The 26,369-nt window shown below is 37.3% G+C and overlaps 2 protein-coding genes across 2 annotated transcripts; one reads left to right on the top strand and one right to left on the bottom strand.

Annotated features, from left to right (window-relative positions):
• The first annotated feature begins 6,565 nt into the window (after nucleotides 1–6,565).
• Nucleotides 6,566–10,637, top strand: LOC113283633 (rhodanese-like domain-containing protein 7). Its single transcript, XM_026532962.1, has 5 exons — nucleotides 6,566–7,242; nucleotides 9,140–9,391; nucleotides 9,483–9,581; nucleotides 9,687–9,971; nucleotides 10,143–10,637. Exons 1-5 carry the CDS (start codon nucleotides 6,781–6,783, stop codon nucleotides 10,515–10,517), a joined length of 1,473 nt encoding a protein of 490 aa, XP_026388747.1. The 5' UTR covers nucleotides 6,566–6,780; the 3' UTR covers nucleotides 10,518–10,637.
• An 835-nt stretch (nucleotides 10,638–11,472) lies between these two features.
• Nucleotides 11,473–20,634, bottom strand: LOC113283632 (E3 ubiquitin-protein ligase SHPRH-like). Its single transcript, XM_026532961.1, has 21 exons — nucleotides 19,545–20,634; nucleotides 19,226–19,426; nucleotides 19,043–19,104; nucleotides 18,140–18,632; nucleotides 17,809–18,009; nucleotides 17,323–17,578; nucleotides 16,931–17,171; nucleotides 16,689–16,858; nucleotides 15,990–16,595; nucleotides 15,532–15,698; nucleotides 15,221–15,437; nucleotides 14,925–15,131; nucleotides 14,616–14,732; nucleotides 14,296–14,538; nucleotides 13,986–14,196; nucleotides 13,680–13,882; nucleotides 13,419–13,570; nucleotides 13,082–13,310; nucleotides 12,655–12,965; nucleotides 12,216–12,463; nucleotides 11,473–12,052 (listed from the first exon to the last, which is right to left on the bottom strand). Exons 1-19 carry the CDS (start codon nucleotides 20,384–20,386, stop codon nucleotides 12,702–12,704), a joined length of 5,082 nt encoding a protein of 1,693 aa, XP_026388746.1. The 5' UTR covers nucleotides 20,387–20,634; the 3' UTR covers nucleotides 11,473–12,052; nucleotides 12,216–12,463; nucleotides 12,655–12,701.
• Between the last annotated feature and the right edge of the window lie 5,735 nt (nucleotides 20,635–26,369).

The raw sequence follows: 26,369 nt of genomic DNA, 5'->3' as shown, positions 1-26,369 counted from the left end.
ATTGCTAACCGAAATATTAGGTGAGGTTGTTAGACCCCCACTTTTCAAATGGATTTATAACTAAGTTTGGCATTCTCTAACCATCGAATACAAGTGTGTCATTATTTTCCAAGACAACACAAAATCTAGAAGCTATAAAGCATTTTTGTAGTTAAGATAACTTCATATTTACAGATAGATGTTCATGGGATGTGGAATAATTTTCACACAAATTGACTATGTTCTTTGTGTTGTAAATAGGCCAGATAACTTCTTCAAGTACATGTATTCAAGCACAACAACACCACATTGCAGTAGAGTGAGTTTTAAGCTTAGTTAGAGAATAAGATTGTAAGTCCATTGGTTGGACATGATTTTTGTAACATTTCCCTTAAGATAATGAAAGGGAGTTTGTTGGATTAAAGACTGCCTTGGTGTTTATTTATTCGAAAGTACTCCCCAATCTTTTAAACATGAGCATGGCATAAACCCCTTTGTAGTATGGGAAGGAATTGCAGGTAAAGAGAAAATGTAAGTGTAAGTCTTCCGCTTCGTAACTCCATGGAGTGTTGCGTTTTACATAGGTGCAAACTTATAAGACTATAGTACGGTTAGATATTACTGAAGCACTATGCTATCGGGTTACATTCGCGTAAAAAAAATTCAAGGTGCATTTGCGGGTGTGACAAACGCCATCTTGGCCCTTTTCTTGTTCACTTTATCATCCAATTTGTTTTTGCTCACTTTCATTAGGCGGTTACAACTCTGATATTTCACCAACGTTTTCATATGAAGTAAAGGTTCGTCGCTTCATATTGTACAGAAGCAATGTGAATATTATGAACTATTAGTGTAGCATTTATGTTTGTATGTCCAATATCATTTAGTATTTTGTTGAGCGGTTTTGTCAGGCAATGGATCTGTTTGTTGAAGATCGCGTTGTGGGACAACTTTGCAATGGAACTGAGGTACAATCTAAACTTGTGTCTAAGAAGTAATATTGCATATCTGTTTTCTGGTCTAAAAACATGTTATGCACAATTGAATATTCATGCTAAATACTATGGTACATATATAGGCAACAGAAGTTTAACATTTATGCATGTGATATGGATCCAACTTTCTCAAATTTTTTTCAATTATGGTATCAATTACTAACACAAGTTGTTTCCATATATGTATCCAACTTGAGAAAATTTGTTACTAGAAGAAAGTTGTCTCATCTGGGACCAACTATCATAAGTTGTTTCCAAATATGGAGCCAACTTAAGAAAAATTGAATCAAAGGTAGATTATATTTTAATAGTCTCCACACCAAGTTTGTTGAGTATTAAAAGAAAAACAACAAGAACAATTGTTGTTCTCTGAATAATTGCATATAAAAGTGCACTCAGATACTCTTAGAGACCGATATTGCATGCACAAATATTTTTCGTATTTGTTTATGTTTATTTGATGAACAAATATTTTTCACAGCACGTCAAACTATACAAAGCAACCTACATCGCGACTTTGTTTAGTCACACATTATAAAAGCATAGAACAAGTACAATCCCAGGAACTTTATGCTAATTACCCAAATCAAAATTGAACAAAAAACCATAAAGACAAAATGGATCAAGTACATTTGGATAACATGATTATGTTTTTCTAAAACAAGGATTCACATTAACAGATGGACATATATATGAAAGTGGAAAGTATTATCATTAATTAGCTTATTTTAGCTAGATCAATTCTATGAACTTTTAAGAGCTTGGAAATGATAGACTTGTCATCTAGTTTTGATAACAAGCTAGGTATGTTGGCTTTAGATAATACACTCTCCTATTAATATCTATGTACTTTACAAGTGTTATACCGTCAATTTCACTTTCCAAGTAAGAAATGGTTGATTACAGATTAACCTTATAAGATATCAAAACCTAGATTCTATGCTCTGGTATGAAGTAGTGTAGATTTGTAACAACAATGTTGCATTTGATTAGAGTCAGTTGGAAAAAAGAATTGATTGAACAAAAATGTTGAAAATATTCAATTCAAACATAGAAAACTTACAACATGTTAAATATTAATATCAGTCCTCAATTAATATTTTGTAACAGATACAATCGCATGCAATAGTTTAGCATTCAAAATTTCTTCAAAAAAAGAAAGAAAGAGAATATTGAAATTTTATAATATCTATGAGTTCCAACCTAAATACACACTCAATGGTGACTACCTACAATTTGAAAAAGTAACTTTGATCTATAATACTAATGCATACATTAAGTCACTAAGAATCATTCAAGTACAAATGCATTTGTTAATTTATTTTTTCATCCACTATGTTGTTCAAAAGGAAAAAAAGATGCATTTTAAATTGAAATAATTGACATATGTTTTATTGTTACTTTAAAAGGACCTAAATTATGTAATGCACAGTACTCTGGCAAATATTATTAGTATGTCCAATTGTAATCGTTCAGAATCTCTACAATTATTAGTAGCTTCCATCAAGGATCCACGTTAACCCTAAACTGAAGGACGGGTCGTTATATAAGAAGTATCTTTTTTAATGATACTTCCGAATTGGTGGAAAGTAGTGCAAGAAAACATGAATGATCATTTCATTGACTTACAATTCTTAAAGGTATGTTGTTGTGGTCATCTTTGGTTTGCTCAATATGATACAGTTCTAAGTTCTAACACAAGTCATAACCATATCGGGAGTTTTATCAATAATACTAAAATCTTTGAACATTAAACTAAGATAATTCCAATCAACATTCTCAATATTGGAATATTGCGTCCGTCCATACTCCTATAGTGAGACGAGGTGACAGTGAAGATGAGTAGAAGTTAAAGTGACTGTGTAGCGCATGTGAAGTGAAGATAAACTCAGAGAATAATTCCTCGGCTCACTGCACGAGTATGGACGGACACAATATTCCAATACCACGGCCCCCTCAAGTTGGAGGCGGAGAATTTTTAAGCATTCAACTTGTAACTTTCAAAATAGTCTTGTATTTGTAGCAACTTCCTGTTTTGACCACCATAGCCTCAACCACTTCACGATTTCCTTCTCTTGCTGCAATGTGAAGGGCGGTGTTGCCTTGTATACTATAATGTATCTCCAAGACTTCAGGATGAATAGACTTTATAAGATCTTCGATAAAAATCCACCGCTTGTATTTTGCAGCTATAAGAACTGCCGTATCTGATGCAACTGTTATTATAGTTGACCTTAGTTTTGGCTGTTTCTTAAATAATGAGTCGGCCTCAACCCACTTTTCTTCCTTCACGAGGTTGTAGATCTTCAAATAGCCAGGAAGGGTAAACCTTCCCTTGTCGTTACCATTAACTGTATGGGACTTTCCCGGTGGAGTTGTTGTAACAGGAACCATGATGAAATCGTTAGTTACTACCTTCTCCGTCTCAATCTCAGGTGAACCTTCTGAAACCCCTACAATATATCCATCAACATCCAAATCATCCAAATATTGTAAAGTCTTAATTAACTCAAACAATCTTGGCCGATAATCTTCAATCTTCGTTACAAGACATCCAGATAAATCAAGAGTAACTAACTTTAACCCAACAAGAGGAAGTAAAGCATCAAAATCTTCGATCATATTATTTGATAGATGTAGATATTTTAATGAACTTAAACCAGCTTCGACAAGAAACTTCAAACCACCATCAATATGATTATTTGATAGATTAAGTCTCTTAAGAGTTTTAAAAGAAGGAAAATCCTCTATAGAAGAAACATCGACATTATCGATTGACAGATGTTCAAGTCCTTTGAATTTCTCCAACAGATGTCGTGATGGTAGATTTCCTTAATCACACTCCACTGGTCCATCTAATACTAGAGTTTTTACTGCTGTAACCTCAGGATGCCCATCTACTACTGTTTGTGTCTCCAGGACATGTATCATCCAGATTAACTGATAAAGGCAGATATCGTCATAGACCAAAAGTAAAACCTTTAGGAGTTAGGAAATCTCCTAAACTATAGAGATTCAGGAAGAACTATGTGTAAGATGAAGTTCAGACCCTTCTATGCACTGCGAACAAGTATGGAGAAGGGAATTGGACATAACATCTTGGATAAATTAATACGCTAACATATTTGTGGGCTGAACTTCCGGGGACCTTAAAGACAAGTGGAAAAACATGACCACAACTCCATCAAAGAGAAAAGAGACCACGGTGTTGATATAATAATATGATACTTCTTTTGGTGTTAACCTATATTAATTTGTTCCTTTTTTCTGTTTTTTTTAACGGAATTTTTTTTGAGTACAATCACAAAAAACCATAGTATACAAATAGTAAGTGTTTTTTTTATGATATAATATGCATAACTCATGTGCTCAAGTTGAAATAATGTTAGTGATACTACATTCTTTAATGCTAAGGGAACTATCTATTGTGGATTTTTCAGGATCAAAGTCGTTGATGGAAAACGAAGATCCACGATACCAGAAGAAGGAATGAAAGTTAAATTAGATATTTTACACCTAGGAAATTTGAAATAGGTCTCGCAGGCTAAGCGAATATAACTAGAATTCCTTAAAATGTTGAATTATTCAGACACTCATTCATATTTTTTCTGCTTAAAAGAGGTGAATATGTTTTTAATAATGACGCAATATATCTCAAGTTTTCTCATCCTCATTTAGGGGTGAATACAAGAATATCAATTATACGTACGATTAGTCCTCTCTCAATTCATAAAGAATGATCAACGGGAACACTTGAAATTTTCCAGTGATACAAATCATGTCAAAAACATTGCTGGAAAAAATAAGATTGATAGGTAATTACAATTAATTTTCGAAGAGTACGTAATATTTCTTTTGTTTATGTTAATTACGTATTATCAATTGTATTTTTGATATGTGGGTAGGCTAGAACATAAGAGGAAAAGATATTTTGAAGAGCGGGAAAGGCTGTAGAAGAGCGAAAACCTGTTGTGTAGAAGATCAGAAGAAAGCAATGTAAAAAAAACATGAACGATCATTTTATCGACTCATAATAATCAAAGGTATGTTGTTTTGGTCATTTTTGGTTTGGTTATTATGATACATTCCTAGCACAATCCATAATGAAATTAGGAGTTTTATCAATAATATACCAAAGCTTTTGAGCATTAAACTAAGATAATTCCGATCAAAATATCTTATAACTTCTGTTTCCTCATCACACTCATAGAAATCTCTTATTGCCATTTATTTTCTCATGCTTGATATTAATTTCATTATCTCTTATTACTACTATAATGTATATACCTACATATTTTTGTAAATTTTGAATTCCTTTATGTTTGGCCCATATCACCGCCCATAACGAAGTCGGAGCTTCTGCTTCTTCGATGAAGGTTGCGAAGAAGTTCCCATATTTAGATCCTTTGAAAGAGGTTATCCAATTACGATAAATGATACCAAAGCCTGGTTTAATATTCGCAGAGATCCATGATGCATCGTAATTAATTTTAAAAGCATTCATAAATGGTGTTGTCCAACTTAAATTTATGTTCGGAATCATGTTTATAGTACCCTGCTTTTCATGCTCTCTAGTTGGTTGCCAAATGTAATGTCTAGTGACATACATTGAACTTGCATAAGTGTGTTGGTTTCATTTTGGAAAACTCTCAGGCACACTCGTTCCAAATGAACCAGCATTTGGTTGAAGCCAAAGCCATTGAGATTACATTCTATTTACTTGCGACCCGTTCCTTAATTTTCAAGTAAAAAAGTACAAAACTCAGAGTTAGAATTTACTCCTTATGTTGTTATTGGAGGCAGTTGCCAAACTTTCTTTGCAAATGCACAATAAAAAAAAAGGTGATGAATAGTTTCAACAGATGAATTGCGAAAAACGCACTAAGTTTCCACATTCAGAATAGATCCCTATTTGTTTTCTTATTGGTAAAGCATCATGAATACATTTCCAAACAAACAATTTTATTCTTTCAGGCATATCCATGCTCCATAAAGTTTTCCAGATCTTTGGAGAACGAGATGAAGCTTGATTTTTTGAATTTTTCAGTTTAGCATATGAATACTTGACTGAGAATTCGTAAGGTTCCACCTCCGTTTGTCGTTCTTTAAGTTCCCATCTTCGGAGCCGTATAGCTTTATTTTCATAATATCTTCCACTACCGGAGTACTAAAAAGATTGTCTAAAGTTTCCTTATTCCACTTTTTGTGTTAAGAGTTAATTAAATCTGACATAAGTATTATTGTGAATATCTCTCTGCTGATTAAAATTATTCCCCGATGCATCTACTATTATCTTTCTGCTGATTAAAATTGTTCTATGCTTTAAAGAATACACTTCCTTATACATAAAGTTTTATCCTCCTCTTCTTTGTTAGTAATGACCCTGATTTCTTTTTTTTCTTTGATCGGTAAATTGAATAATGACCCTGATTTTTTGAAGTACTTTTCTTTCGGAATCCTAACTCGTAGGTCATTTGGATTATCAACTAATTTCTAGACTGCTCTACCTAACATTGTTTTTTCCGCCTTCCAGCTTCCTTAAATCCCAAACCTCCCATACCAATTTTGTTTGTCAAGAAAAATAAATAAAAATAAAATAGATCCACGAATCCTCGGTTCCCAAAAGGGAGGCACCAGGTGCTCTAAAGATTCCTTGGGGTCGGAGCCCCGCCGCCGGTATTCAATTGTCTTGTTCCTGCCCGGACGTTGGAAGGGAGAAACGGTGGGCATATACGGCGGTTGTTGCTCTTATTTCCAGTTCCCAACATCTTCTTCTACTTGAAGCGAGACAGAGAAGAGAGAGTAGATGCTAACAACATCATCTCCATTGCAGCTCCTCTTCCTCCAATTCAAGTACCCAACATCTTCTTCCCCAATATTACGACTACTCAGGAGGAGGAGGAGGAGGATGTTATCTTCATCTTCAACAACAAGCCCTAACCCCAAATTTTCACCTTCAGTGAAAATCCCTTGTGCTGAGATGCCTTCTACTCATCCTCACAACTCTAATCATCTTCCAATCTTCTCCACCTCTAATTCCAACCCTAATGGCATCTCTCACCACCAACAACAGCAGCTCACCTCTATCTCCAAACCCTTTGTTGCTAATAGGGTTTCGAATCAGGCAATTCCAGTTACCACCTCTCAATCATCAGCATCCGAAGCTCCTCCTGCTTCTCCTCTTGTAGTTGTTTCTTTTTACAAGTTTGCTGATTTTCCCGACCATGCTGATTTGCGGAAGCCATTGAAGAATCTCTGTCAACAGCTGGTGAGTCCTTCTATTTTTTTGAATTAGGGGTTTGGTTAAATTGATTATTCCTTTGACTGCTGAGTTAATTTTGATCCTGGGTTTTGAATTTTTAGTGTTTATAAACCATAAAAATTGCTCATTTTGACCTTTTAGACCTGATTAGGTTTTCTCTGTAGAAATCAATTTTGAATGTTTTGTGATGAATTGGTTCTGCACCAATTGAAGAAGATTGGAAAACCTATCATTAAAATAGTAGTTATAATCGATAGTCCTCAGCGAAGTTAGGATGTATCTTAAACTATACCAAGCCAATTTCAAGTAACCCATGCTGTGAACTGTAGTTCAATGTGTGCAGTAACAGTAACATTGTGTTGGAAGACAAGTTTTTATAATTGCATTCTTCAATTTTGTACATATAGTTGCAGCAGGAAGGGTGAGGAGACTTTTAGCCATGCTGCTAGTGTTAATGTTAATGCAGTGAGTGTTGTGGTAGTATCGGTAGAACCTGTGGTGGTGAGGAGACTTTTAGCCATGTTAAGAAATTTTGAGCTGGTTGGTAGTATCTGTTCAGTTTCTTGGTCTTACCGACAAAGGGAACGTGCTTTGAAGGAGGGGTCAAATTAGAGTTCCTTGTAAGAGTTGCATATTGACTTTATATGGCACTTTCGGATGTCGTAAAGAGAGCCCTTTCTTGGTTTTTTGTTTTTGGTAGTTAAAATATGAGGTTTAGTATAGGTAAGTAACTTGAACAGTGAAGTCCCTAGTGATTGTCAACTGCCAGTGAAGTGTGTCTATGCCTTGAATAGGAAATTTAATTTAGTTGATACCTTGATATCTGGTGCAATGTGTTGTTTCTCTCTGTTGGAACATTTCTGTAGCTTTTAGTGTATATAACCTGTTGTTACATTTTAGGTTTGTTATAATGTTTTATATGACTTCATCTACTTTGTGACATTTTGAGTGTCTAGAACTGAATCTCTCAAAGACCAGTTTTGAATGTTTTGTGATGATTGGGTTTTACACCAGTTGAAGAAGCTTGGAAAGTCTAATTACTAGAATGGTAGTAATGAGTGGTTATACACGTTAAGAAGGTTATAATGAACTATATTAAGTGGCTCTATGTGGTTCACTATACTTCCTTGCTTCGTGCATAACCGCTTGTATAGTTCATTATACCTCCTAACTTCGTGTACAAAGCCACTTGCCATAGTATTCACGAACCGGTTTACTTATAGACACTGCTATCTAGCAAAAGAGATCAACAATTTTGAAACAAACTAGCCTTCGTCCGTCACCTTCGTACATAATTTTTGACTGTATTTACAACATATTTGCATTCTTCGACAAGGTGGATGTGAATAAGTTGTTTCTATGGTGCCCATGTGATTGCTTGTAATAAAGTTTCTGATTCTGCCTGCTTGCTATCCTTAGTTACTGTTTGCAGTGCTTCAGCGCTTGCTATCTTTAGTTACTGCTTGCAGTGCTTCAGTGGAGCATCAGAACTATAATGCTATATAACCCCCCAACCCCTTCCCCCACTCCCTTTCACCATTACGTGTCATGATGTAGGTATTGGGCCTGGATGGTGCCACCTAGTGGTAGAAGGGATTGGTGGAAGGGGTTGGTGGAAGTGTAGCAGCTTCGGCATCAGAATATGTCTGCATGCTGTGAGCAGCCCAATGTCTGTGTAATAGCATTGGTAGGAAAAGTAATTTTTATGAGTGCATTCTTCTATCACATGTATAGTTGCAGGAGGATCGGGAAGGTGTTGCTGGAACATTGCTGTAGGTTTTAGTATGTGTAATCTGCTGTTACGTTTTATGTTTTCTATAATTTTTTATATGACTTCATCTACTTTGTAACGGTTTCTGTTTATACCTTGTCATTGGTCCCTCACCTAGCTGATCTTGTTCAGCGTGTTTCAGGTGGTATTATTCTTGCACCTGAAGGAATCAATGGGAGCATTTGTGGGATAAGAGAATCAGTGGAAACAGTTCTTGGTTTCATACAATCTGATGACCGGTTAAAAGGCCTTAGACAGATCGAATCCCCAGTGAGTCCCGAGGAAGAAGCCATCCATCATGGACACACTAGCAGTTCCCCTCTTGGTGCAGGAGAAGATGCACCTTTTCGATGGGATCACGTGCGAGTCAAGGTGAAGAAAGAGGTACTGACATGCAACCCGTTGACCCCTTCTTCCTTTCCATAGCACTTTTATTTGGTTGACATCTTATCATCTAGCGTATCTGTGTGGCCAGATAGTTTCTCTTGGAATGCCATCAGTGTCACCCATCGAAAGAGTTGGAAAGTACGTGGACCCAAAAGAATGGAATGAACTGATTAGTGACCCTGAAACTGTGAGTGATTGCTTTTAGTATCTAGTCATATAAACCATCTGTTGAACATTTGCCTTGATAACCTTATACACGTAGTTCGAATTTGCTGCCATTTGACTCCTGCAGATAGTAATTGATGTTCGAAATTCGTATGAGACTAGGATTGGGAAGTTTAAAGGAGCTGTAGATCCATGTACAACGGCCTTCCGTAAATTCCCATCTTGGGTGGATGATAATTTATTACCAGCTGGCTCTAATGGCGGACAACAGCAGATGGAGGCTGATGGGTCAGATAAAAGTGGAATAGAACAATCCAATGACCAGGCACCACCACGGGTTGCAATGTACTGCACTGGCGGGATTCGATGCGAGAAAGCTTCCAGTTTTCTCATGAGCAAGGGCATTGAAGAGGTAGGTATCCAACGGAGCTCTTCCATTTCCTTATGATTAGTACTATTGAACTTTTACAAGTTAAATGAAAGACACCCAATCAATCGCCCCTATTTTTCTCTTGTTCACTTGAATTTGCGAATTGTATCCCGTATTCACATAAACTTGAGTATATTTTTATTTGGTTGGAAGGTTTACCATTTAAAAGGTGGGATACTGAAATATCTGGAGGAAATTCCGGAAACAGAAAGCCTCTGGGAAGGAGAATGTTTTGTGTTTGACAAAAGAGTTTCAGTTGACCATGGATTATCTCAAGGAACTTTCAAGTTGTGCTACGGATGTAAGCAGCCTGTGAGTGACGCAGACATGGAAGCTCCAGAGTGGGAATATGGAGTTTCATGCCCATACTGTTTCTCCTCGAAATCTGAAGAAGAGAAAGATAGGGCAAGAGCTAGGCAGAGGCAATTTGAAGCATGGGGTGTAATTGGTGGTCCTGATAAGGGTCGCCGACCTGTAAAGGCTGATGGTGATAGTACCAATAACCCTCAAGATCCCCAGTCAGTTTGATATCTTCTTCTACAGTAATTTAGGTCCTTAAAATTGAGGTGTTGTTGTCTTTTAACTAAACCCTTTGATGCATGAAATTTTGTAAAACTTCTGTTTTATTAGATGGATCATTTATCACAATCTTCTAAAAGTATTAAACTGACATAAAAAAAAAGAAAAGAAAAACAATTACTTGATTTAATCATTCTCCATGTTTGAGAGCCTGGAAAACTTTGGAGCATTTGTCAAAGATCTGAGCCCTTCTGTTGTAATCAGTCGCCTCTCGTCCTCCACCATCTTCATCATCATCGCTGTCATTCCCGATTTGTAGCGCCTGTTCTTCCAACAATTCCAGTCTCTCTATAAATTTACTGTCAATCTCCATTTCCTCATCTTCTTCAGATAGATAACTCTGGTTCTTCCTGGGTTCGACGGTGGCAGTGTCAGTCTTTGATGCTAAGGTTCTTGAACTGGCGGGCATCTTGGACAGTCTGGTGCTCAAAATCGGGCTCACTGTTTTTTGCCGAATCCCCTTAGATGATAAACAACAGCAACCATTATGATGAATACGGTACTGAGGAGGATGAGCTGTTGCAGTCTTGCAAGGTGATGGAACTAACGAGATTGGGTATGTGCGCGGGACAGCAGCAGCAGCAACTTCCATTGCAAAACAAATTTCAACTTTTGAGGATGGACTTTTTTATTTCCCTAGAGAGTTGCACTTGAGCAGTCTGGCCTGTCTATCCTAGAGAGTGGTGTTTATATAGATAGAGAAATGCAGCAGCTACGTGTCAAGGAAAGTGATGACCATCACCAGAGAGGAGGCACGCGCTTCAATGTACTAAACAACAAGTGGACTATTATGATAAGCTTTCTTCTCTTATATTGTTAAGTAACTAGACAGTCTGTCTGTCTGCATTGTTTACATCAAAACTGTGCCCTGTTTTTGACCAGCCCAGAAAATACTACACTAAAATTCAATCTGTTACTCGTGTCATGAATCATGATGACTACTACTGCGCATTGATTATGTCATCATATTACATGGAATGGTGTAATATGTTATCAACAAATATAAAATTGGAGCTTTTTAAGTTTCACATGTTAGTTAAATGAGGTGGGTAGCCAGATTACAGAGCATTTTTCATTTTGGACCAAGAAAGAGACGCTAATGCTTCAAAATCTACAGTGGTAAAACTATTAGCAGTGTACAACCACTGCAGAATGCAACTTAACATTGATGGTCAGTTAAGTTCACCATCTTTACTCTTCCTGGTAGTTCACCTCTGAGTGGACTGGTGACTGACAAGTCGGACTGCTTTTTGTGACTCACCTGTGCTTGAAAACCCGCCTCGCAGCGAGAGTAGACGCCTCTTTGGATGTTGAAGTCAGCAACACTAGAAGCATCATCCAACTGTTTACCAGAGAAACTCGAGCATTGCTGGTGTGGCTGAAATGTTTGAGCTCTGGACCTCAAGGGTTTATGGTCTTTGCCAGTTTTCAACGGCAGAGCCCCAACTCAACATAGATGATGGAACGTGATAACCGCATTGAATCTGTATAATAAATAACACAATCAAAACATAATTATGACATAACCAAACAAACACTTGGAAACAATCAAAATTGATTTGCTAACCCCTAAACGTTTAAATCCACAAGAACTAGTAACAAAACCAAACAAACACTTGGAAACAATGAGGTTTAAGTTGTATTTACCTTGAAAGAGTAATGAAGCGAAAAGCTCAATTGTGAAAGCAATTATCTTCTAAGAAAATGGGAAATCACGAAAGGCCTTGTGACAAAACCAATGGCATCAACCAACTCCAGGGAAACATGGTGAAAGGGGAAGTTACGCCGGGCGTCAGGTATTGTGGGTGGTGGTCGCACCGTTGAATTTGTAGTAACTGCTTTACTTCATGTTTGGTACCATTCCCCAGTTAGTTGCCTAAATGGTACTCCTGCTACTGTTAAGGAAGTAGAAGATAGACTTAGGGAGAAATAGAGCTAGAAAAAGGTTCTCGATTCACATGTATCAAGGCAAGTACTGATTTGACTAACAGAAACAAGCTGCTGGATGGAATCCGATATACGCTAGGTAACACAGGGCATCTTAGTGTCAGTTAGAAAATGTAAGATATATAATCATCGCACTTACACTCCAGTCTGCAGATGATTTCTGAACCTGAGAGATGATGCTTCGGCTCACATTGATCGTGTCAAACTCTCCTTCAATCTCCTCTCCGCAGCTAAAGCAGCAGCAACAGCAGGAGGCAAGTGTTTTAGACTTCCTGTCTCAACATTCTTATCTTCTAATTGCATAGAAGGTGTTGCTGAAGAAAACAGAGACTCCACATCTTTAAGCGTCAGAACTGACTGATCTTGATTCTTAGTTTTCCCACTTATAACTGAACTAGTTGATCGGCCTCGGTTCAATTTATATATGCTTTCTTCAACAGTATCTTTCACCTGATAATGAGAGAAAAATGAAACACATATTACAAATAGTGATACATACTTGTTAAAAATATCTTACAAATAGTGACATATACTAAGGGTGCTTAAATATGCTTTCTTCAACGTACTATAAAACGATGAACAAGAGTTGTTTTGTCTTGTCCAATTCGATGCACTCTGTTGATTGCTTGTGCTTCTGTTGCAGGATTCAGAAGTGGCTCTATAAGAATGACATGTTGTGCTTCCAAGAGATTGAGACCATTAGCTCCATGTTGGAATAGAAGCAGCAGTACTTGAATAGACTTTTCTTCTGGTTCTCTTTCACCCTTGAACTTCGAAAGTGCAACATGTGATTTCCTGCAATAGCAGAACAGTAATTATTCACCATCCATATAAAATGATATTCCAGGAAGAAATGATATATGAATAAGAAACTAAGAATCAGTTCCTGGTAGATCCTGTTACCTGCCCCCTTTCATCCGAATATGACTGATGTTGTTAGCAGAGAATGCATGTTCCAATACATCAAGGACATCGTTCCAACTTGAGAAGACAAGAACTTTTGCTTTTGGGTCTGTAGACTTTATCCAAAGGATTCTCTTTGTCACGGCTTCTATCTTCATTATACAGACAGACAAAAATCACAGAAGTTGCAGACATCACATAGCATAGTAGAAGAAAAAAATATGCAAAAAAAAAAGCTAGAGCTAGATAGACATTACAGACCTTTGTTCCATATGAACCTTGAACACTAATAGAAGCTTCGACCATTTCATGACCTTGGGACACACTTGATAGACCAGAATTACAGGCTTTGCTCTGGCTATCATCAGCAAGGGCAATATTCCCAAGATCTGTAGGTTTCCGACAAGTTGGGCACATAATCCATTTATTTCGAGACTTTGATCTCTCTGACATTGCAACCAAACCTGCAAAGCAGTATGCAAAGAAATATGTAGCCAGAGAAAGTTCAGTCAATTAATCTGTGATAGACAAAAAAGATGTAAAAGTTCAGAACCCTGAAAGACTTACATCTACAGCAAGTAACATGCCCACACTGGAAAACCATTCTCTCGTGCTGGAGTTTGTCTTGACAAACTGGGCAAGCCTCATCTTCAGCTTTATTTATAAACCCGTTTTGTTCTCTAGTGTAGGGAGAAGCAGCCGATGAGTTATCAGTGTCCACGTTCGTGGGTGAATTAGGTCTATCTAGTTGAACCTTTTGCTTAGAAAGAATTAATCCCTGAAATATAATTTCATAAAACGAGTCCTTATCAGGGTATATCGGAATTTCATAATATGAAAAAACTAATGAAGTAAGACAGGCTCATATTGGTTGTACCTTCAAATAACGAAGTTGCCCTTTTATAGTGGACAGCAAGGACAAGGAAACAAATTTCTCATTAGAGAATTCGACATTAGCTGCGACTAGTTCTGCTGAACTTAAAGCATCAAGAGAAGTGTCATTTTCATCCTCCCTTAGACGCAACCGTGAAGTTGCCATCTTAATCTCATCATGAGCACGCAAAACTTGAGACTGAGCTGTGGCCAAGAACCTTGCTTGGGTGAACTCCTTCCGCATACCCTAAATAAAAAAAATACACAAATAAATAAACTGGATGCCTTTAGAAATAAAAACATACAGAACCGTTATACAATTACCTCAAGCAGACGTAGATGTTTGTTAGCCACTGACAAAGCTTCTTTTCCTATCAGAGATTTAGTATAGCTTTTTATAACCCCAAGCACAATCTCTAATTCAGAAGGAGATCTTGACACCTGCCCACATACTCATATCAGTATACCAACACCAAATTACCATCAGATACTATGAGCCAAAATGGCTACTACATTGAACTCGGGTCAACCGTCCGCCAAGTGGATAGGAACTAACCTTGAGAAAACAAATTGTACAGAAAATAAAATAATTACAGCTAAAAGAAAAGCAAACAACGGAAAGAATTAACTAACCACTACTTTCGCCCTCACATCCCTCTGCTTCTTATCCTCTTTATTACCATCAAGGGATGAGGATGAGCCATCCTTGGGACGTGATAATCCCCAATAGAAGCGATTCAACTCAGATTTCTTCTTTTGCAAGTCAACTGCCTCCTCAGCGGACGCAATCATCCCTCCATCACCTCCTTTTGTAAGGCGGAAAAGTCTTGCCTCATATGCCTGCAAAAGGCAAGGTGCAGAAATAGACAAAATAAGGATCTCACCTTTACTTGCAAGATAAATATTCAGGGAAAAAATGAGTTATTGACCTGAAATAACTCGTCCAACTCACAAAGAACACATAGAGGACCATCCTTATTATCTTGACAATTTCGACAGTATCTCACACGTGCAATATCCTCATCCCTGGGTTTCTCCATTGTCAGATCAATCTCCAAGACCCTTCCAAGTAAATCTTGTCTAGAGGCTTCTAACGAATCCAGACACGTCTGGATTACGTACTTCAGACCACTTGTACTTTGAAACCTGGTCGTACCAGCCATAACAAATCCAAACACATATTAATGGCGTATCGGGCTAACAGAACATCATGTGAAACATATTCTTGAACTAAAATTACCTTGAAGCAATTCCAGGCGACTTGGAACTATTTAATGTCCCAGAGATAGCATCACAAATTCTTCTGATCAACTCATTTGAGGAGCTCTCTTTCTGCTCCACAAGCTGAAGAGCTTCCAGCCACCAGTTTGTAGGCTGCTTTTGTTGCTCGCCGAACGCGTTGGATACCTTTAGAGACATAAAATGATTACTGACATCAAATACATCTACGAAAAGTTTTATATTCCACATTCAAACAGATTAACATAAAACGGCGTCTATTGGGTTGCTTGTATACTTAGTCATATTTTCTGTATCTTCCCTCAAAGAATGTTACACAAATGTTAATGTTTTGTACGATTGGATCCTTTTATTCTGTTTTGCTAGAGTTATGTCGTGGGCCCTATTAAACAGAAGGTGCAAATCCTAGAGTTATCTTATATGGAGAAAGATGATGTACAATATGTAACAGAGACCTACCTGCATATGTGCATTTCGAAACTCTTGCTGAGCCGAGGAAAGCTTGGAATTGAACATAGACAAGTACTTTAATTTAGTATTTTCACATTCTCTCAAACAACCTTCAGCAAAGGATCTAGATGACATTTGCTGCTGGACATCATTATCGGTACCTTTGTTCCCTTGGGCACCTGTGTGTTCCAGCTCAGAAGCAACATGTGATTCCTCTTGCTGCGAATTCTGACTAGTTAGATATGAAGAGCTATTATCCTCACTTATCTTTTGTCTCTTCATAGGGTGTTGACCAAACTCACTAACTCCATACAGTTTAGAATCTCTCTTTTCAGCGTTATCAGAGAGTTGTCCTCCCATTGAGCAGTGCTCTTGTGAATAACCTGAAGTGACTGGGAGTATCTCAGCCAGATTATGATGAATGTGAAGATTCAGCAAAGGGTCCAAGCGAAAGTCATCAGAGTACTCTTCAGCTAATGCCAATGCTTCTCTGTACATTGATACTGCTCGAGATGGGTCTTGCTCAAGCACAGCTATTCCAGCCAATCCGTTCAAAGAAACAATTAGTTTTCTCAGAGCTTCCTCTCCCTCAGTCTTGGTTTTGCCCACAAGAACCTGCATAACGGGTCCTTTAAATAAAAAACAGGGGGGGGGGGGGGGGGGGGGGAATCAAAGTATCAACTGGGAAACAGAGTTCTTAAGTGTAACATCCAGTATCTCCTGCATTGTCATAGGAGAATGTTGAATAGAACGCAACCCAGAGCTCCCAACTTGAGGATGACAACAGGCCTGACGAAGCTTCAATAAAGACTGCAGCAGTTTCGCAGCCTCATAATGGGTGAGTAAGTGATCGGCTGAGCGCTCGATTGATTCAGAATCTGAAAAGGAAAAATCTTTTAAACGACATTCTTCCATTGGTACTTAAAAGAAGCATGCAAGTTATTAATTACCATGTATTTCGCTTTGACGGGCATTGTCTTTAAAGCTTCGAATAAGTTCACGAGCGTAATTAACACAAGTCTCGTGTTGCCTCTGGTAAAAATGTGCTTCAATAGCTGAGAAAGTAAGCCATGCTACTGAATCTTTTTGTGGGGGAAGCTGCAATTCATCTGATACATCTGCTTTTGATGAACGCCACATGATTTGCTTAAAGAACTTGTGTGCTAGTTGTATCGCACCGGTATCCTTCCTCTGAGAAAAGAAGAAATGCAGGTCACGGAGTAGAAATGAAACATGGATAGTTGTTCCCAGAACAAATTTCAACATAGCAAGATGGGTAGTCTCAAATCAAGATTTAAGAATGGAGCATTTGTTCTAACAGAAAAGAAAAAGGTGTATGTACCTCATATGGATCTCTTATAACTTTAATCCACCACTTGTGAGTGTCGTACGGAGTAGCCTTAAGGAATCTCAAAAGTACATACAAGTCATCAAGGCGACGCTGTATAGGAGTACCAGTAATACACCAATGATACCTAGCATGCAGCCGTAATGCCATTTCCGTAGCATAACCTACATTACTCTCTACCATTTGTGCCTCATCCAAGCAAATCCTCCACCAAAATATTCTTGTGAGGAGTGTGGGTACAACCGGATACCTGCAAAAAGATTAATTACTCCAACGAAAACAAATAAAACAAGAAAGTTGTAACTCCAAAGACATAAATAGTTACTCCTCTTAAATGCTCACTCGTAACTCGTAAGATCTGTTCTAAGTACTAACAACATCGATTCTTAGAAGGAAATATTTATAAAAAGAACAAAAAAACTGTAAATATCAAAAGAAAAGCCAATATCTTGATATCATGGAAGGAAACTTGTGATGTACCTTTTCTTGAATCTCATTAAGCGGCGATCACCTTCATGCCTATCACCATCATGCGATAGATCTCCTTTCAGAACATCGTATGTTGTCAAGACAATATCAGCATTGATAAGTTCGCATATATCCATTGTAGAAGTAGCTGAAAGCGAAGCATTCCTCACACCTTCATATATACAAATTTTGAGCGAACCTGGTTCTATATGACTAAAACAAAGAACGTAAATATATGTGAGCTTCATTGCAAGTTTTTTCGCATCCATTTTAAACAATTCAAAGCCATGCAGAATTTACAGTTCCTCCCAAATGTGAACAATAATTTTAAGACAAAACATACCGAATGATTTCTGCATTCCACTGTTGTAAAATTGAAGCTGGACACACAACAAGAGTTGCCCCAGTATTAACTGGAGAACTAGAGGCTTGAATCAGTTCCAAGCACAATTGGCAAGTAAAATTCCCATCATCTTCAACTATTTTGGTTGAGCTGCTTTCATTATTCTTCACAGATGGAACCTGCTGATGGCCTGTACCCTCTGCAGCTTCATGAGAATCCGAAGGACTACTTACTGTTGAGTAACCAACACAATCTGCATGCTGCCAAGCATCGCAAATATCACATTGTACCCATAATCCTTTATATTTATGGCTCTCATTCACAGCCCCACATATGCATTCGACACGTTCTCTTTTTAATCTCTTTAGGTTACTAATCTGATGTCGGTTAACTTGCATTTGATTGTTAAAAGTTATGTCGCCATCAGATGTTGGCCTGCGATGAGCAAAGATGCAAGCGAGCAGTTCGACAGTTTTTCCCAGGCCCATCTCATCTGAGGTTGCCAAACATGAAGCACGGTTAACAATTAAAAACATGTCAGAGGGAACAAAAATTACTAACAGCGGAGGATGGCAATTCAGCAGCATGAACATGAAGCTAATTTCAACTCATGCATTGTTAAATGTCACCCCATGTGACTAAGCCAAATACCAAATACACACAAAAGTCAAATGTGAGGTATCACAAGAAGCATGAGCTGAAATCCTAATCAACAAATTTCACATATTTCTTAATCATCTCTTGAAAAAACAAAACTTCTGTACTGTTTGTGTTCATTTAGTGTGCTGCTTACAATCTAATTAATGTCGGTAAACTCAAGAGTCATGAAATTCCCATCTTTCAAAACTCAGAAACAGCTGTAAGTTGTAACTGTAAAAAGTAAACTAGACATATAAGCCTTACCCGCAAGAATCCCGCCAGAGACGTACGACGACGATGATTCTGGATGCAATGAAATATTTCCACTGAAAATATATTACAAAAAAGTGGAGTCGGTAAGCAGAAGAAAAGCAATACATGTTTGTATGGCGGCATAAACTCAACATTTTCAATTTTTCAACGGAAAAATTAGAAAAGAGAGAATACCTGTACGGATTGTAAAACATTTTGGACTCTGTATCTAGGAAACAAACAGTTACACTGAGCGGCCTAAAAAATTGATTTTGATAATTCAAAATCTCTGAAGCTCCTTTCTCTCTTTGTACCATCCAATTAGCTGCACGACGCTGGTAAGGTCTCAATGTAGGACGCAAGTCAGGGAGTTCATCATCTAGCATCGGCTCTCCCCTGTGACCACGACAGAATAGTAGTATTAGTCAAATCAGATAACTAATGGCTAATTTGTATCATAAATCTACAAAATGTGAGGACTGCTCAAAAGTGTAAAACCTTAAATATAACTCACTTGGATGGTTTGACTGAATCATAGAACTCTGCAACATCGAATCCAGTAGTACTATCTCTTGGATCACATCCACTACTCCCTTCTACTGTCTCATCCATACAAGCATCAATCTCCATATTCTCAGTTTCCTCAATACCAGTATAAATATCTCCACAAGTCGTAACTTCAGGTCTTAACCAAGACATAACACTCATCATACTCTTTTTCCACGGCTTCCTAGAAGTCTCCAAAAGTGATCCACACAAATCAAATGCAGTCTTCAATATCTCCACTCTCAACGTGATAGATACAAATTCTTCCTCCTCGGAAACCCTAACCTCTTTCACCGGTCTCACCGCCAACATCTTCTGACTAATCAACTGAACAAGACTAGAAATCCCTTCATCTGAACCATCAAAATTCCCCTCAAACACAACCACTTTATCACCCTCACCCATCTCCTTATCCACTAACAACTCCAAAAAGATATCATGAGCAGGCATAACCGCGACATGCCCGAACCGAAAACGATTCGCAAATTCCTCTTGTAAATTACATAACCTAAACCTAAGAGAAAACTCCTTATCTTTTTCAAAATCAAATAATCTTTCATCTCTAGACTTGTAATTAAAATCTTTCAAAACAATTTCAGCAATGTCAAGATGCTCATGAGTAGAACATAATGTCTGATCAATATCTACTAATAAGAAAGGTTTAACTTGTGGTTCTATGTTCTTATTCGAGTCTGCATCTAGGGTTTTATCTGAATTTAGACTACCAGTAGTACCATTAGCTGTTGTTAGTGATGATGATGATATTTTCCCACCACCTGACCTATGTGGTCTGGCTTTCTTCCTACCCATTAATCAATCAATCAATCACACTCTCCTTACACAAAGAATTCCAAACTTTTTACACAAAGAATTCAAAATTATATCGATAAATAGATTGAATGAAGAAGAAATTCAATAACCTGGCAATTTAAGTACTCCAATTTGAAGATGGTGATGAGAATTAGGGTTTTATTTCCTGATTTCTCGCGCGCTTTCAGTCGTCTCCGTCGGTCCTGGTTACTTGAATAGAATTACCATCCCCGCGGTCAAGAGTGGGATTTTTGGGGACTTGATTGTTTTTATTTTTTTGGGAATTACCAGATCGCGGGCCCGCGCGTGGAAAGGTGAAAATTTTGACCGCTAAAACCATAAAAGAGGGCAAAGAAGAAGTTCAAAAAAACCAAAGTCAATTCCGGTGACATAGATAACGTAGAAACGTCATACGGAGGACTCTAAATAAAAAAAAAATGGCCAAAATAAATCCATTTTTCGAGTTTTAAATTGAATGGGTATTAGTTTTTTTGGTACAGAAAAAAACGATTCGTAAAAGAAATTTCATCTGGGGTGTAGATTACGTCGGTCGTTCCCAACTTCGTAGATCGAAACTTTTTGACGCGCCACTCGTAGTGTAATAATTGGGTCTTAAAATTCTAAGGTTCACCACGCAAATGCCCATCCATTAAATTGATTAGTCCATGGATAAGGATTGTCTTAGTGCTTTCTTTTTTCTTTGTCCTTTAAGAATAAATCTCAGTCGTTTGGATCCGACTAAAATCACCTGATTCGGCTGGATTTGACTCAACTGACTCAAAAATAAGCGTGGCAGTGGTTTTGGTCCATGAATCTGGACATTTTTCCAAATGGGTCTAAATCGGGGTTTATGACTGAGTTACGTCGTGAGTCAGATCTGACTCAAACTAAAAAAACAAACAAGTTTTGATATGGCATAGTCAGATCCAAACGTCGAATCAGCAAAAAAAAAAAACATCATGTAATCATGCCCTTTATATTTGTATTAACCTTAAACTAAACGAAACTAATAACGCATTATATATTTATTAACCTAGTCACAATCTCAAATCAAATCAAAAAAACAGTTTCTTCCTTTTTCAGAAACTGGTCGAATTCATTTATTCTCTTCTTCTTCTTTTTTGCGTAGAAAAATCCATCGTCGTCAATTGATTGTCGATTCCAATATAAATGATCCTCGACTAATATCTTTTATATATTTGTCGTACTAAACATATTGCTAGGGATAGGACAATGAACCGTCACTTGAAATTCCATATTAATAAGAATAATATAGCCATATGTTTTACATCTAAAGCATCTTTCTATGGGTTCTATGTTCTGCAGTCGCCTTCTCCTCACAATTACGGCAAGAAATAAGGTTAATTGGATGGTCCAAATCCGCTTCTCAAATGTGAATAGAAACTGCATCTGGTCTCAACTGTTGTAGCTCAATCGTTTTGAATTAAAAACTGATTTGTGAATCGTCACATCCAGAAATATGAGCTAGTTTAAGAGCATATGTTCTTCGACAAAAAAAAATAAAGGAAAAGGATTCAGTTTTACACGGAGAAAAATATGCATCAGAATCTTCATAAGAGAGTTTATTGTTATTGCATTGCGTTTAATGTTTGGTGCTATTCGAGTGCAAAACCTTAAACACAGTCAAAATATTCTGACTAACCAACTGAACAAGACTAAAAATCCTTTCATTTGAAACATCAAAATTCCCCTCAAACAGAACCACTTTATCACCCTCATCCATCTCCTTATCCACTAAAAACTCCAAAAAGATATCATGAGCAGACATAACTGCGACATGCCCGAACTTTAAACGATTCGCAAATTCCTCTTGCAAATTACATAACCTAAATCTAACAGAAAACTCCTTATCTTTTTCAAATTAAATAATCATTCATCTCTAGATTTATAATTAAAATCTTTCACAACAATTTCAGCAATGTCGAGATACTCTTCGTTAGTAGAAGATAATGTATGATCAATATTGTTAGAGCAGTGCTCGGTCAAAATCGCATGCGTTGCTATCTCAAGCATGTTTGTCAATCTTGGTGATCAAAATTATAAAGTCTTGATTTCTAGTCTACTATAGCTAAGGTCTCGGACTAGGATAGAAAGTGTAGTTGAGATCAAGAACTCAATGGCAATCATCATACAAGACGAAGGACTACTCAAGGAACCAGTGGATCTTCATCGACTAAAAGGTATGTGGAGACTTGAACTTATCTATCACTCAAAAGTCTATCTACTCTATCTCCTATCTTGAGACAAAAGTCGTTTTACTATATAGACTAAGAATATACACATGTGACATTTCGAGCTGAGTATATCTCGCTTATCTATTTCTCGAAATGGGTGTTGGTAAAGCTTTCGCTTTAGCCAAGTTCATCTTTACCTAGTGACGAAAGTCATGTTATGTTTCAATCATTTTGGAAATCGCTCTGACGAAAAATAGTTTGTGAATAACAACTATATAACGCCCTCTGAGAATGTTTCAATGATTGAAATGAGAGTTTAGACTATATAACCATTGGGGGATATAAATATTGTTGTGGCAACACATATATGTATAAGTCCTTAGCACTTGAACCGAAGTTTGCGAACTTTGTTGATCAAGTGGAACCGGAACGTGAGAACTCAACTCAGTCCGCGAACCCAGTCCGCGAACTGGTGTAGTTCTCTAACCCGAGAATATCTGCTGGAGTTGAAGCTCAGGTGCAGTCCGCGAACCCATTCCGCGAACTGACGGAAGTTCTCGAACCCGAGAATTTCTGCTGGAGTTTGTTAAATTTAACCGGTAAGCTTGAGTCCGCGAACTAGTCCGCGAAATCAAGAGGTTATGTCTGAAAACGTTGTTCGTGAACTTATCTTAAATTACTAAGGAATGCTTTGGCAAACCGTGGCTTTATAGTTCATGAAATGATTCGAGTGAATCACATCATTTTTGATTCAATTGTATCTTGTGTAGTACATGAGATCTCATAGCAATTGAACAACTCTCTAACTAGTTCATTTGAGTCATTTGGACTAGTTATGATGAAGAAGAATACGGTTGATATGAAAGTTATCATTTGCCTAACCATTTGGTTGACTAATATTGAACCAACCATTGTACACGTTTGGGTACGGTTACACAAACCCAAAACGTCAAGTACATGTGTGTATGGCAAGCTAAGTTTTCAATCTAACGGTTGAGAGATATTAGCTTGTATCTAATCAGGTTTTCATCTAACGGTGAATATTGAATGCTTTGTTAGCAAGCTAACATTGATTGCAAACCCTGATTTGAAAGACTATATAAGGGAAAACTTTATCAACTGGGAAACCTAATCCCCACACATTCTATATGATACTAGTTTGCTAAGCTAGAGTCTATTCTCCTTTAACCTTTGGTTTTCTTCTTCTAAAACCAGGTTAACGACTTAAATACTTCATTGGGATTGTGAAGCCAGACCGATACTACTTTTATCGTAGTTGTGTGATTTGATCTTGTTGTTTCTATCGTACGAGTACAATTGTAATAATTGGCTTGAGATTTCTATCTCCTATAGGCAAGATATAAAAGTAATCACAAACATCTTCGTCTCATTGTTTGTGATTCCACAATATCTTTTTTTCGCTGCGTCGATTAAGACTATTGTGGGGTGATTGATAAAACTGAGTTGTTCTTCGGGAATATAAGACTGGTTTTATCAATTGGTTCCTGTTCACCTTGATTTATCAAAAGAGGGAACAAAAACTTGTAGGTTTATTAGTGGGAGACGAATTTATCTATTACCTGTAGACTTTTCTGTGTGAGACAGATTTATTTATTAAAGTCTTCGACTTTGGGTCGTAGCAACTCTTGGTTGTGGGTGAGATCAGCTAAGGGAATCAAGTGCGTAGTATCCTGTTGGGATCAGAGGCGTAGGAGCATAACTGTACCTTGGATCAGTGTGAGATTGGTTGGGGTTCAACTACAGTCCAGACCGAAGTTAATTTGGAGTAGGCTAGTATCTGTAGTAGCTTAATACAGTGTATGTTTAATATGGACTAGGTCCCGGGGTTTTTTTGCATTTGCGGTTTCCTCGTTAACAAAATTCCGGTGTCTGTGTTATTTCTTTTCCGCATTATATTTTTCTATAATTGAAATAATACAGGTTGTGCATTGTTCAATCAATTAGAATATCCGGCCATTATTGGTTGTTGATTTATCTTGATTGACACTTGGATATTGGTCTTTGGCACCATCCAAGTCATCTCTCTTTGATTAAGACTCTCGAATCATATTTTCTTGAGTAAATCAAATCGAGATATTGAGATAATAACTTCTTGAGTATTTTCTATTGATTGAGTCTAACTGTCTAGTTGATTCTCTAGAAAACAACTCAGAGTTGTCCATACAGATTGCTAATCGAAATATTGGGTGAGGTTGTTAGACCCCCGCTTTTTTAATTGGTATCAGAGCAGACAAACAGGCTTAAGACCTTACAAGTCTGTGTTTGTGGCAATCTGAGTCTGTGGACGAAACCACTGTTGCGCATACTAAAATGTGTCCTAAAGCTTTTGACCATGTCAAGTGTCTTGGAAACACCTCAAAGGATTATTCCTTAGTTGATTCTTCTGAATCCCGAGGTAGAAAGAATGTTCAATGTGATAATGACATTTCTTCCTCTCATGAGGCATGTGACACTCTGGCAGAAGCTGAAAAGGAACTCACCAGAATTTCAAAACATACGGCTGAAGAGATTGATTTTAATGATCATGATCATCTCATTGATGAATTTGAAAAGTCTCTTAATCGAGAACGTGATCTCTATAATATCATAAAGTCCTTCTCTAAGAATATTGAGAAACTTCTTCAAGAAACTACTATTCAATGTGAAAAGATTAGTACTCTTGAGGATATTATTAAAGAGGACTCAATTAGAGAAAAACGTTTGCTCGAGACTCATTCATCAGATCTCAACAGACTTCGTGCTGAAAAAGAGAAACTTTATGCATCTCTTACTCTAGCCCATGAACAGAGTAAATCCTTGGAAAAGGAAAACTATGTCTTAAGGAGAAATTCTTCTATGATTAATTCTCATGAATTACCATATACGAAGAAGTGTTCTCCGGAAGAATATTGTGTCAAGAATAGTTTGCATAACTTCCAATCTTCTCGTATGGCTATGAAGTTTAAACAGGTGCCAATTATTTCTTCACCTCGACGAACCTGTACCTTTTTTGGGAAACAGAATCACTATGCTATTCATTGTTTTGCAAGAAGGAAACAAATTTCTAAGCTTCGTAATTTGCTTCTCTTCACTGTCAATGGAACAGATAGTCAGTCGACTAAAGTAGTGAATCGTATGCCCACAAGAAATCAGAAACCTTATGAGAATGATCTCTACTCTAGATATCATCACAGGGATAAAGTACTTTCTGGCAATTCTTTTTGCAGTATTAATAAGAACATTCCCTGTACTTATAAGGATGTTTCTGATAAATCTAAGTCTAGAAAATGGATTCCTATCCATTCTGATCCTCTTGAACCTATTGCTAGAGGTCCTAGATTTAGTCCTTAGAGAAAGTCATCTGACGGATTTGTGGAAAGAGCCTTGTCTTATCCTTCAAGGATACAAGTCAACCGAAGAAAGGAGAAGAGCACAAAATTCAAACTGTCTGATGATATGTACAAAACCTTTCTCAATGGTCACAGTGGAATCTGTTTCCACCCAATCACCTGATTCCAGGTAATTGTTTCCTTGTGTCTAACCTGAGAGATGCAAGAAAAATAATGAGAATAATCAAGTATGTTGTATATTATTTCAGTTTGAGTTATTTTGTGATTAGCAGTCCGCGAACGCTCGTGACCTCCTCCCGTGAACTCTTAGGGTTTAAATTAGAGTTTATCACTCTTGTTCACGAACGCATATATATTCTTATATTGTGTGTTATTGATCCCTAACTGTTATGAAGAGCTCTGCAAGATCTCAAGAGATTTTATGTCTTGACATGGAGG

Source organism: Papaver somniferum, chromosome 5 (genome assembly GCF_003573695.1).
Source record: "Papaver somniferum cultivar HN1 chromosome 5, ASM357369v1, whole genome shotgun sequence".
In the NCBI taxonomy this organism is placed as follows: Eukaryota; Viridiplantae; Streptophyta; class Magnoliopsida; order Ranunculales; family Papaveraceae; genus Papaver; species Papaver somniferum.
Note: the sequence above shows the minus strand (reverse complement) of the source record. Positions and strands in the feature narration are given on the sequence as shown.

What these genes read in the sequence shown, in the direction of transcription:
- LOC113283633 (XM_026532962.1), top strand. Translation starts at nt 6,781, where the DNA reads ATGCTAACAACATCATCTCCATTGCAGCTCCTCTTCCTCCAATTCAAG. An exon ending in AGAATCTCTGTCAACAGCTG is followed by an intron (nt 7,243 to 9,139) that starts GTGAGTCCTTCT and finishes GATCTTGTTCAG; the next exon opens with CGTGTTTCAGGTGGTATTAT. An exon ending in TGATTAGTGACCCTGAAACT is followed by an intron (nt 9,582 to 9,686) that starts GTGAGTGATTGC and finishes TGACTCCTGCAG; the next exon opens with ATAGTAATTGATGTTCGAAA.
- LOC113283632 (XM_026532961.1), bottom strand. Translation starts at nt 20,386, where the DNA reads ATGGGTAGGAAGAAAGCCAGACCACATAGGTCAGGTGGTGGGAAAATA. An exon ending in TGGAATGCAGAAATCATTCG is followed by an intron (nt 18,010 to 18,139) that starts GTATGTTTTGTC and finishes TCTTTGTTTTAG; the next exon opens with TCATATAGAACCAGGTTCGC. An exon ending in TTAATGAGATTCAAGAAAAG is followed by an intron (nt 17,579 to 17,808) that starts GTACATCACAAG and finishes ATCTTTTTGCAG; the next exon opens with GTATCCGGTTGTACCCACAC.